Source organism: Dendrobates tinctorius, unplaced genomic scaffold (assembly GCF_039654945.1).
Source record: "Dendrobates tinctorius isolate UK_male_01 unplaced genomic scaffold, ASM3965494v1 ptg000060l, whole genome shotgun sequence".
Taxonomy (NCBI): Eukaryota; Metazoa; Chordata; class Amphibia; order Anura; family Dendrobatidae; genus Dendrobates; species Dendrobates tinctorius.
The window spans coordinates 5,409,853-5,423,342 of record NW_027361728.1 but is presented as its reverse complement, the minus strand read 5'-3'; the positions used below and the strand labels follow the sequence as shown (position 1 = coordinate 5,423,342).

Genomic DNA, 13,490 nt, shown 5'->3' with positions numbered 1-13,490 from the left:
GGATTCATAACTGGCTTAGTGATCGGACCCAAAGAGTGGTCGTAAATGGCTGCACATCCAGTTGGAAGAATGTCTCAAGTGGGGTACCACAGGGCTCTGTCCTGGGCCCTGTATTGTTCAACATCTTTATCAACGATTTAGATGAAGGAATTGAGGGTAAACTGATTAAATTTGCTGATGACACAAAGCTAGGAGGGATAGCTAATACTAGAGAAGAGAGAGAGAGGATTCAAAAAGATTTAAATAAACTGGAGAAGTGGGCAGCAACTAACAGAATGGTTTTTAACAGGGAGAAATGCAAAGTACTACATCTGGGCAATAAAAATGGAAAAAACATATATAGAATGGGAGGAATAGGGCTAAGTGACAGCACATGTGAAAAAGACTTGGGTATACTAATAGATCACAGACTGAATATGAGTCAACAGTGTGATGCAGCAGCAAAAAAGGCAAATGCAATTCTAGGATGTATTAACAGAAGCATACAGTCTAGATCACGTGAAGTCATTATTTCCCTCTACTCCTCTTTGGTCAGACCTCATCTGGAATATTGTGTCCAGTTTTGGGCACCACATTTTAAAAAAGACATCAACAAACTGGAGCAAGTTCAGAAAAGAGCGACCAGAATGGTGACCGGTCTGCAAACCCTGTCTTATGAGGAAAGGTTGCAGGATTTGGGAATGTTTAGTTTGCAAAAGAGAAGACTGAGAGGAGACTTAATAGCTGTCTACAAATATCTAAAGGGCTGTCACATTGTAGAAGGATCAACTTTATTCTCATTTGCACAAGGAAAGACTAGAAGCAATGGGATGAAACTGAATGGGAGGAGACACAGATTAGATATTAGAAAAAACTTTTTGACAGTTAGAGTGATCAATGAGTGGAACAGGCTGCCACGAGAAGTGGTGAGTTCTCCTTCAATGGAAGTCTTCAAACAGAGGCTGGACAGACATCTGACTGGGATGATTTAGCGAATCCTGCTTTGAGCAGGGGGTTGGACCAGATGGCCCAGGAGGTCCCTTCCAACTCTACGATTCTATGATTCTATGATTCTATGATTCTATGATATGATTCATCAGGGTCAGAATCTGGCTCAGTAGACTGTGAGGGCATTGCAGTGCTTTGGGTGAATGTACCAGCAGAATCATATAGCACTGGCTGGGCATCAGTGCACTCCATGTCATATTCATCTTGGACTGGGGAATTCAGGATTTCACTTGATAACTTAGGCATGGTATGTGAAAAGAGCTCCAGGGAGTAATCTGAAGTGTGGCCTGCCACATACTTCACTTTTGGTGGGGGTGAAGGAGACAAGGAAAGGTGTTGCTCCTGACCAGGAGCCTGCACTGATAACTCAGTGCTTGCAGTTTTTGAAACTTCAGAAGAGGAGGCGATAGAGCTGGAGGCTGTTTTGGCAATGTAAGCCAAAACCTGTTCCTGATGATGAAAAATTTAAATCTCTGTATTTATTTACGTAATCACACACAGACGCTCACTCAGTATGTACTTGACCGTAATACAAACAGCAGATATATGGTACTGTATGAGGAGCGTACAGCTGTATACGGTGCAGGGGAAAATTTAAATCTCCGTATTTATTTATGGAGTCACACACAGGCGCTCTCTCTGTATGGATTTCACCGTAATACAAACAGCAGATATACGGTACTGTATCAGAAGTGTACAGCTGTATACGGTGTAGGGAAAAATGTAAATCTCCATATATATTTCCAGAGTCACACACAGACACTCACTCAGTATGGATTTGACCGTAATACAAACAGCAGATATATGGTATTGTATGAGGAGCGCACAAATGTATACTGTGTAGGGGAAAATTTAAATCTCCGTATTTATTTACGGAGTCACACACAGACTCTCTCTCAGTAAGGATTTCACCGTAATACAAACAGCAGATATATGGTACTGTATCAGAAGCGTACAGCTCTATACCGTGTAGGGAAAAATTTAAATCTCCGTATATATTTCCGGAGTCACATAGATGCTCACTCAGTATGTATTTGACCATAATGCAAACAGGAGATATATGGTACTGTATGAGGAGCGTACAACTGTATACGGTGTAGGGGAAAATTTAAATCTCCGTATTTATTTACGGAGTCACACACAGACGCTCTCTCAGTATGGATTTCACCGTAATACAAACATCAGACATACGGTACTGTATTAGAAGCGTACAGCTGTATACAGTGTAGGGAAAAATTTAAATCCCCGTATATATTTCCGGAGTCACACACAGATGCTCACTCAGTATGTATTTGACCGTAATACAAACAGCAGATATACGGTACTGTATGATGAGCGTACAGCTGTATACGGTGTAGGGGAAAATTTAATCTCTGTATTTATTTCCGGAGTCACACACAGATAGCCAGCATGTCCAGCCGGTACACGGTAGTATGTGAGGAGCCTACAGCTCTATACGGTGTGGGAAAAAATGAACGGTCAGTAACTGTGCAGAAAAAAGAATAACAGTATTAGTGCTGTGTAAAAGGCAGTCTGCACAGCCGTGTACACACAGCAATACAGCTATCAGGCAGCCTAATAACCAGCGCTGCTGCACACAAGAAAATCCTCCCCTGTCACTGCACACTAACTGTACAGCACAATTGCTATCAGCACAAGCACATAAGAACTTCTTATATCTTTACAGCCCTAACTCTCTCCCTATTGATAAACAGCAACCTCTCCCTACTGTTAAGATCGACAGAAGTAAAATGGAGGTTGGCAGTCAGGACTTTTATAGACACTATGACGCCCCCCAAAGCAAGCCAATCACTGCAATGCCCTTCTCTATGATGGTGGTGGACGCTGCACATGTCATCTCGTTGCCCACAGTGCACATCCTTGCTCATTGGCTGAAAAAAAGGCACCTGCAAGCATTCTGGGAAATATGACTTTGGCGCTCCTTTTGCCGACCGCATGGCCGACTTCACGCTATGGTCAGGTTTCGGTTGGTGAAACCTGACTTTGGCATAAGTCAGCGACTTATGAATCTGGCCGACCTGTTTCGTTCAACTCAACTTTTAACCCTATAACTGCTAACAAAAAAACAATTTGGATTCCAAAATTGTGCTGATGTAAAGAAGACATGTGGGAAATGTTATTTAGTAACTATTTTGTGTGACATATTTCTCTGTTTTAAGGGCATAAAAATTCAAAGTATGAAAATTGCAAAATTTTCAAAATTTTCGCCATAGTTCCATTTTTTTCATAAATAAACGCAAGTTATAGAGAAGAAATTTTACCACTAAAGTGAAGTACAATATGTCACAAGAAAACAGTCTCAGAATCGCCTAGATCCATTGAAGCGTTCCAGAGTTATTACCTCATAAAGGGACAGTGGTCAGAACTGTAAAAATTGGCCCAGTCATTAACATGCAAAGCACCCTTGGGAGTAAAGGGATTAAATTATTGCATAGATTATTTATTGATCTTCAACATGACCTGAGCAGGCCAATCAAGATCAGGTATCATTGTGTAGAAATAACATGGGGCCTCTGACAGTACAAATTAGTATATGTGAAAATCGATCAGATATACCATATTTAATGTTCATAACTCCAAAAATATATTTTTTGTTATACAGTGCCACTAAATTACCGCAGAGAACTGGAACATTATACTTTACAAGGTTTCCGAGTGATTGCTCTGGCATATAAGAAGCTAGCTGCAAATAATGCCCAGATCTTAGAAAGCTTAGAAAGGTAAAGTAATACAATGCGTGTTATAAGCTTGTTGGAAATGATCATCGTCTTAACATGTTATCAGTACATTCCATACCATTTTATTTATTACTCATTTATTCTTATGTTTTCTTAGGGAAGAAGTAGAGTCTGATTTAGTGTTTCTTGGATTTCTAATAATGGAAAATAAATTAAAACTTGAGACAAAACCCGTGATTCAGGAACTTACGGAAGCCAAAATAAGGACTGTCATGATAACTGGTATATTTGTATTTTACTACTACAAATTTAATAAAAAAATATTATAAGAATGGCTCATTAATTATTTTATGTGATTGGCATGAAGAAGTGTCACTGTGGTGCCATTGAATATTACATCTATACGGTACATATAAGGCCTCTTTCACACTTCCGTTTTTTCTTGTCAGTTATAATCCGCCAAAATGGCGGAAAGCGGATACGCTTGTAACTGATGCAAACGGATGCTACCGGACCGTTTTTTGACAGATCTGTTGAATGCAGAATTTTAAAGGAACCGCAGTGAGAGAGGGAGAGAGAGAGAGATTTTTTTCCACCACCAGAAAGGATTTCAGGGTTAAAACCCCGGCTGACTTCCTTTCACCGGGCATGCGCACTGTAAAATGCAGTTCCTACAGCCAAAAAAATGTTCCAGGGTACGTCCAGGCAGGCATGCCGGCGGACGCAAACATTTTGGCGGATCCACAAAAAAACGGATCCAACGGATGGCCATCCGTCAAGATCTGCCGGTAATGCAACTCAATGGGGAAAAAAACGGATCCGCCAAAAAAAATGGCGGATCCGTTTTTTTCAAAAGCTGGCGGATTTTGACTGATGGTCAAAAACGGAAGTGTGAAAGAGGCCTAAAGCTGAGTGTATATATGTGTGTGTATATGTACAAGCCATGCCCACTCCACATAGCCCCACCCACTTTGCATAGCCACACTCACTCCACATGCAAAGCCCCATCCACACGGCCCACGTTGTTAGCGCAGAATGCTCCTTGCAGCCTTTCTGGGATTGATGCTGCGTGTGGATGGATCCCTGCAGCCCGTGATCTGCAATCAAGCACCAGATGACATTGGTGAGGGGAGGACAATGTCTGGAGGGGGGCTGTGGCAGGAGCAGGGTGCCAGTTACCTGGGTCGTGGTGCTGCAGAGCGGCGCTGTCCACTGACTGTGGTGCTGCAGGTGTAGTGCCAGATCTGCCCACTCCAGCCTCGCTATGTACAAGAAGAGAAGCACTGCGCATGCCCGAGAGTCTCCCCTATTGCTAGCATTTCACAAGCCTTCCTGGGAAATAGTGCTGTAGTGTTTAGTCACCCAGAGCACAAGGTAAAAATGGCCTGGATTCCTGACAGCAAGAGGGGATTGTAGCAGGCAGATGTAGTCTGTGGGTGTACATGCAGGCAGCCCAGCACTGATGTCCTCCCTACCTGGGTAGCAGGCTGGGTATGTCCCTCTGACTAAAACTGGCAGAAGCGTTAAAGAGTATTTGATCAGTATTTTAACCTCAGTATTTAGTCAGCAGTTTACCTCAGTGCTTTATTGTTTTACCTCAGTGTGTGATCAGTATTTTACTTCAGTATTTGGTCACTATTTTACGTCAGTGTTTGGTCAGTATTTTACCTCAGTATTTAATCAGCATTTTATCTCAGTGTTTCATCAGTATTTTACATCAATATTTGGTCATTATTTTACCTCAGTATTTGGTCAGTATTTTACCTCAGTGTTTGGTCAGTATTTTAACTCGGTATTTAAACAGTATTTTACCTCAGTATTTTAGTATTTTACCTCAATGTTTGATCAGTATTTTATCTCAGTGTGTAATCAGTATTTTAATTAAGTATTTGGTCAACATTTTACCTCAATACTTGTTCAGTGGTTTACCTCATTATTTGGTCAGTATTTTACCTAAGTGTTTTATTATTTACCTCAGTATTCGGTCAGTTTTTTTTCTCAGTGTTTGATCAGCATTTTACCTCAATATTTGGTCATTATTTTACCTCAGTATTTAGTCAGTATTTTACCTCAGTGTTTTAGTATTTTACCTCATTATTTAATCAGTATTTTATCTCAGTGTGTGATCATTATTTTACTTCAGTATTTGGTCATCATTTTACCTCAATATTTGGTCACTGGTTTATCTCAGTGTTTGGTCAGTATTTTACCTTATTATTTTGTCAGTATTTTACCTCAGTATTTGGTCAGTATTTTACATCAGTGTTTGATCAGTACTTTACCTCAGCATTTAGTCAGTATTTTTCCTCAGTATTTGGTCAGTATTTTACCTCAGTGTTTTAGTATTTTACCTCAGCATTTGGTCAGTATTTTATCTCAGTGTTTGATCAGTATTTTACCTCAGTTTTTTTGCAATTAGTGGAATTTCTCTCAGGATCAAATGTTTTTATGTGCAATATAATCATAATTTGCTATAATTAATCATAGTTACTATGCTTGGGCAACACCGGGCTCTTCAGCTAGTTATGTAATATTTGTCAATTGTCCAATGTGTTATCTACTGAAGCAAATAATACAGAACTAAAAAATAAGATCAATTCATATTCTCTGTATAACATTCAAACCATGTTCTTTTGGCTAAATGATTACAGTGCATCAGCAGAGACAGGAAAGAGCTAGCAGGACATTTTATTTACTTGCAGTTGTTTTCCTTAGGTGACAACCTCCAGACTGCTTGTACTATTGGGAAAGCTTCAGGGATGATTCCTCCAGGGAGTGAGTTAATTGTCATAGAAGCCAATGCTCCAGAAGAAAGTTCTCCTGCATCAATTACTTGGGGAAGTAGTGAGAAGATCCAAGGCAAGAGTAATGCTCCACAGGTATGGTCCAGTATTTTACATTTTAACTTATTCGCATACCAATAAAGTCCCAAAGTCGTCTCACAGAATTGACAACACTTATAATTGGGAGTCATCACTAGAGATGAGCGAATATTTCAAAGTTCGGTTTGGATTACGTTCACAGAATTTGCAATGTTCTCCGATTAATTCATTGAATTTTCGCTGAGCATTACCGAGCGACATTCACGTCAATGGGAGGCAAAAACAAACACATGCGCAACACCTTAGAACGGCCCCAAATGCTGCCAAAACACATCAAATGAGGGAAAGACACCATGAAAGTTGCCACAATTCACCCACAGTACAAATTAGATACACGGCTCAGCAAACAGTATCACACAGGATAGGTTGGATACATGGCTCAGCAGACTGAATCACACAGGATCGGATTAGATACATGGCTCAGCAGTCAGTATCACACAGTACAGGATTAGATACACCGCTCAGCAGACAGTATCACACAGGATAGAATTAGATACAGGGCTCAGCAGACTGTATCCCACAGGATAGGATTAGATATATGGCTCAACAGACAGTATCACACAGGATAGGATTAGATACATAGCTCAGCAGACAGTGTCACTCAGTCAGGATATGATTAGATACACAGCTCAGCAGACTGGATCACACAGGATAGGATTAGATACATGGCTCAGCAGACTATCACACATGATAGGATTAGATACACGGCTCAGCAGACAGTAACACACAGGACAGGATTAGATACACAGCCCAGCAGACAGTATCACACAGGATAGGATTAGATACACAGCTCAGCAGTCAGTATCACACTGGACAGGATTAGATACACAGCTCAGGAGACTATCACACAGGAGAGTATAAGATACACAGCTCAGCAGACAGTAACACAGGATAGGATTAGATACACAGCTCAGAGGAGACTGTATCACACAGGATAGGATTAGATACACAGCTCAGCAACAGGATTTGCCAAAGGACAGGACATTTTCATTCCAAGAATTCCACTCATTCCATCTGATTTGCATTTTGATTTTAAACGCCTCTAGTTTCCACTTCGACTGACATTTGCAATGTCCATTAACAAGGCTCAGGGACAGTCCTTGAAAGTAGTACGGATCGATTTGCAATATCCATGCTTTCCTCATGGTCAACTTTACGTGGCCTGTTGGATCTGCCAAAAATCTGTTCATCTTTGCACCAAAAGGAAAAAACCAAAATGTTGTTTATGAAAAGGCTCTTAAATGAGTTGAAAATAAAATACTATCAATAGTTAAGTAATTGTTGAGTTAATTTGTGTTGCAAATCTGTAGTGCTGAATATATGACGTGAAATGTTTATATGTGCAATATAATCATTATAATTTGTTATAACTAACCACGGTTAGCTATTATGCCCGGGCAACGCCCGGCTCTTCAGCTAGTCTATAACGCTGTAAGTGTCGCTCTGTCCAAAGCCTTTATAGACTGCGCAAGCGCGACGTGCCTGCACAGTCTGGCTCCAGACAGAGTGACGCATCCCCCCAGGAGATCGCGGTATGCGTAAGCACTGAACGCATACCGCAATCTCCGCAACTCCTTACCGATCCAGTGTTGCTGTTGCCGCGGGGTCTTGCGTCTTGATTAGTGCTGAGCGATACCATCAGACACTGAGAAATATTGGATCGGATTGGATCGGACCGATACCCAAAAAGTATCGGATATCGCAGATTCCGATACCGGAAGTCCCATGCAACTCTATGGGACAGAAATATCGGAAGTAAAAAAACACCTTTCTTTCCTTCCACATCCAGTTCAGGAGGGGGGAAGAGTGTGGGTGGTGCGTGGGCGGACACTGTGTGTGTCTGTGTGTGCGGGGTCTGTATGGGCCTCTCGGGGGCCTATGCGGGCCTCTCGGGGGTCTGTGCGGGCCTGCCGGGGCCTGTACGAGCCTCTCGGGGGCCTATGCGGGCCTCTCAGGGGACTGTGCGGGCCTGCCGGGGCCTGTACGGGCCTCTCGGGGGTCTATGCGGGCCTGCCGGGGCCCTGTGCGGGCCTGCCGGGGCCTGTACGGGCCTCTCAGGGGTCTATGTGGGCATGCCGGGGCCTGTACGGGCCTGCCAGGGGCCTGTGCTGGCTGTCGGGGGCCTACACGGGCCTCTCGGGGCTCTATGCGGGCCTGCCGGGGCCTGTACGGGCCTCTTGGGGGTCTATGCAGGCCTGCCGGGGCCTGTACGGGCCTCTCAGGGGTCTATGCGGGCCTGCTGGGGGTCTTGTGTGTGTGCAGGCATCGTCCGATGGGACTACAAGTCCCATCGGGCGATGCCTGCTACAATGACAGTGATTGACACATTAGCCAATGATGGGACAGTAGTAGTCCCATCATCCGGCTAATGTGTTGAATGTAAAAAAAACAAAAAAAAAACATACATACATACTACATACATACATACTTCATATATACTACATTCATACAACATACATACATACTACATACATACTACATATATACTACATTCATACAACATACATACATACATGCTACATATATACTACATTCATACAACATACATACTACATTCATACAACATACATACATACATACTACATACATACTTCATATGTACTACACTCATACAACATGCTACGTATATACTACATTCATACAACATACATACATACTACATATATACTACATTCATACAAAATACATACTACATGTATACTACATTCATACAACATACATACATACTGCATACATACTACATTCATTCAACACACTTACATACATACTACATATATACAACATTCATACTACATACTACAGTCATACAACATACATACTACATACTACATACATACTACATATATACAACATTCATAAAACATACATACATACTTCATATATAGTACATTCATACAACATGCATACATACTACATACTACATATATACTACATTCATACAACATACATACTTCATATATACTACATTCATACAACATACATACATACTACATATATACTACATATATACTACATTCATACAACATACATACATACTACATGCATACTACATTCATACAACATACATACAACATGCTACATACATACATACTACATACAATACATTCATACATTCATACAAAACATACATATAGACATACAGTACATATAACAGAGTACATACATCACTTGTCACTTTGTTCCCCGAAGCCAATGTCATCTGTGGAAAAATCTGAAAATAACAAACAACATATATAGTCCCTGATCCGCAGAAATCCACGAGTGTCCCCCGACGATCTCCTGTGGAGAACAGCAGCATCAGCTGATGCCACTGCTCTCTACAGGCCCCAGGAATATAATGACGGGAGGTAGGTATCCTTCCTCACTGTATTCCTCCGCCACTGTAGAAAAAAAAAGTCGCTACTCTCACTTTTGGCACTGCTGTGTGAGAAGGTTCCCACGTAGCTTTTGCCATAAAGTTAGACTAGGGACTTTTTTTCTACAGTGGTGGAGGAATACAGTGCGGAAGGATACCTACCTCCCGTCATTGTATTCCTGGGGCCCGAAGAGAGCGGTGGCATCAGCTGATGCTGCTGTTCTCCACGGGAGATCGTCATGGGACACTCGTGGATTTCTGTGGATCAGGGAGTATATATGTTGTTTGTTATTTTCATATTTTTCCACAGATGACATTGGCTTCGGGGAACAAAGTGACAAGTGATGGTGAGTATGTACTCTATATTATATGCACTGCATGTCTATATGTATGTATTGTATGAATGTATGAATGTATTGTATGTAGTATGTATGTAGTATGTATGTAGTATGTATGTAGCATGTTGTATGTATGTTGTATGAATGTAGTATATATGTTGTATGTATGTAGTATGTATGTAGTATATATGTTGTATGTATGTAGTATGTTTGTATGTTGCATGAATGTAGTATATATGAAGTATGTATGTAGTATGTATGTTGTATGAATGTAGTATATATGAAGTATGTATGCAGTATGTAGTATGTATGTATGTTGTATGAATGTAGATTGTATGTAGTGTGTATGTAGTATGTATGTAGTATGTATGTGGTATGTAGTATGTATGTATGTTGTATGAATGTAGTAAATATGAAGTATGTATGTAGTATGTATGTAGTATGTATGTAGCATGTTGTATGTATGTTGTATGAATGTAGTATATATGTTGTATGTATGTAGTATGTATGTAGTATATATGTTGTATATATGTAGTATGTTTGTATGTTGCATGAATGTAGTATATATGAAGTATGTATGTAGTATGTATGTATGTTGTATGAATGTAGTATATATGAAGTATGTATGCAGTATGTAGTATGTATGTATGTTGTATGAATGTAGATTGTATGTAGTGTGTATGTAGTATGTATGTAGTATGTATGTGGTATGTAGTATGTATGTATGTTGTATGAATGTAGTAAATATGAAGTATGTATGTAGTATGTATGTACAGTGGGGAAAAAAAGTATTTAGTCAGTCAGCAATAGTGCAAGTTCCACCACTTAAAAAGATGAGAGGCGTCTGTAATTTACATCATAGGTAGACCTCAACTATGGGAGACAAACTGAGAAAAAAAAATCCAGAAAATCACATTGTCTGTTTTTTTTCATTTTATTTGCATATTATGGTGGAAAATAAGTATTTGGTCAGAAACAAAATTTCATCTCAATACTTTGTGATATATCCTTTGTTGGCAATGACAGAGGTCAAACGTTTTCTGTAAGTCTTCACAAGGTTACCACACACTGTTGTTGGTATGTTGGCCCATTCCTCCATGCAGATCTCCTCTAGAGCAGTGATGTTTTTGGCTTTTCGCTTGGCAACACGGACTTTCAACTCCCTCCAAAGGTTTTCTATAGGGTTGAGATCTGGAGACTGGCTAGGCCACTCCAGGACCTTGAAATGCTTCTTACGAAGCCACTCCTTCGTTGCCCTGGCGGTGTGCTTTGGATCATTGTCATGTTGAAAGACCCAGCCACGTTTCATCTTCAATGCCCTTGCTGATGGAAGGAGGTTTGCCCTCAAAATCTCACGATACATGGCCCCATTCATTCTTTCATGTACCCGGATCAGTCGTCCTGGCCCCTTTGCAGAGAAACAGCCCCAAAGCATGATGTTTCCACCACCATTCTTTACAGTAGGTATGGTGTTTGATGGATGCAACTCAGTATTCTTTTTCCTCCAAACACGACAAGTTGTGTTTCTACCAAACAGTTCCAGTTTGGTTTCATCAGACCATAGGACATTCTCCCAAAACTCCTCTGGATCATCCAAATGCTCTCTAGCAAACTTCAGACGGGCCCGGACATGTAGAGGCTTAAACAGTGGGACACGTCTGGCACTGCAGGATCTGAGTCCATGGTGGCGTAGTGTGTTACTTATGGTAGGCCTTGTTACATTGGTCCCAGCTCTCTGCAGTTCATTCACTAGGTCCCCCCGCGTGGTTTTGGGATTTTTGCTCACCGTTCTTGTGATCATTCTGACCCCACGGGGTGGGATTTTGCGTGGAGCACCAGATCGAGGGAGATTATCAGTGGTCTTGTATGTCTTCCATTTTCTAATTATTGCTCCCACAGTTAATTTCTTCACTCCAAGCTGGTTGGCTATTGCAGATTCAGTCTTCCCAGCCTGGTGCAGGGCTACAATTTTGTTTCTGGTGTCCTTTGACAGCTCTTTGGTCTTCACCATAGTGGAGTTTGGAGTCAGACTGTTTGAGGGTGTGCACAGGTGTCTTTTTATACTGATAGCAAGTTTAAACAGGTGCCATTACTACAGGTAATGAGTGGAGGAAAGAGTAGACTCTTAAAGAAGAAGTTACACGTCTGTGAGAGCCAGAAGTCTTGATTGCTTGTTTCTGACCAAATACTTATTTTCCACCATAATATGCAAATAAAATGAAAAAAAAAACAGACAATGTGATTTTCTGGATTTTTTTTTCTCAGTTTGTCTCCCATAGTTGAGGTCTACCTATGATGTAAATTACAGACGCCTCTCATCTTTTTAAGTGGTGGAACTTGCACTATTGCTGACTGACTAAATACTTTTTTTCCCCACTGTATGTTGTATGAATGTAGTATATATGTTGTATGTATGTTGTATGAATGTAGTATTTATGAAGTATGTATGTAGTATGTATGTATGTTGTATGAATGTAGTATGTATGTAGTATGTATGTAGTATGTATGTAAGTTTTATGAATGTAGTATATATGAAGTATGTATGTAGTATGTATGTATGTTGCATGATTGTAGTATATATGTTGTATGTATGTAGTATGTATGCATGTTGTATGAATATAGTATATATGAAGTATGTATGTAGTATGTATGTATGTTGCATGAATGTAGTATGTATGTATGAAGTATGTATGTTGTATGTATTGTGAGGTAGCACTGTCATTTAAGTAGGGGATACTCGCCAAGCAGCCACAAAACAGATCCAGCACAGGTCTTCATAAGCCATAACATAGTCCATGAGGTTTATTATGCAGCATAAACCACATCAATATAAACAGCATTACAGCATAGCGTCCATTATACAGGCTATTCAGCCTCATCCTTATCTCACCCACGTCAGGGTTCCCACATGGCTGTTTCTCCAAGCTGCAGACATCCACTCACTCCTCAGGGACTCTCAGACACTGGCCGCCATTACACACACTGCCGCTCCACAGGCTGTTAGCCAGGAGTTCCTTCTCCTCACAGGACCTTCCAAAATGGACCAATCAGGTCCCAGCATTCACCCATGTGACCTACCCTGGCCACCATATATGGTCCGTAGCTACGTCCACCAGGTCACATGGCTATGACCTCATCACAGGTCCTTCACATACTCACATAGCCTTTTATTATAGGTGTTATCAGACACACGCCGGGGTGGATTTGTAGGTAACCAGAACCTGCCCAT

General features: G+C 40.9%; 1 protein-coding gene across 1 annotated transcript in view; it reads left to right on the top strand.

The window, feature by feature from the left end:
• LOC141092478 (probable cation-transporting ATPase 13A4) overlaps window positions 1-13,490 on the top strand; it is a 349,711-nt gene that overhangs the window by 242,643 nt on the left and 93,578 nt on the right. The window contains exons 17-19 of the mRNA XM_073578646.1: window positions 3,611-3,728; window positions 3,844-3,968; window positions 6,402-6,565. Of these exons, the coding sequence (XP_073434747.1) occupies window positions 3,611-3,728; window positions 3,844-3,968; window positions 6,402-6,565 (407 nt within the window). The remainder of the gene's footprint in view (window positions 1-3,610; window positions 3,729-3,843; window positions 3,969-6,401; window positions 6,566-13,490) is intronic.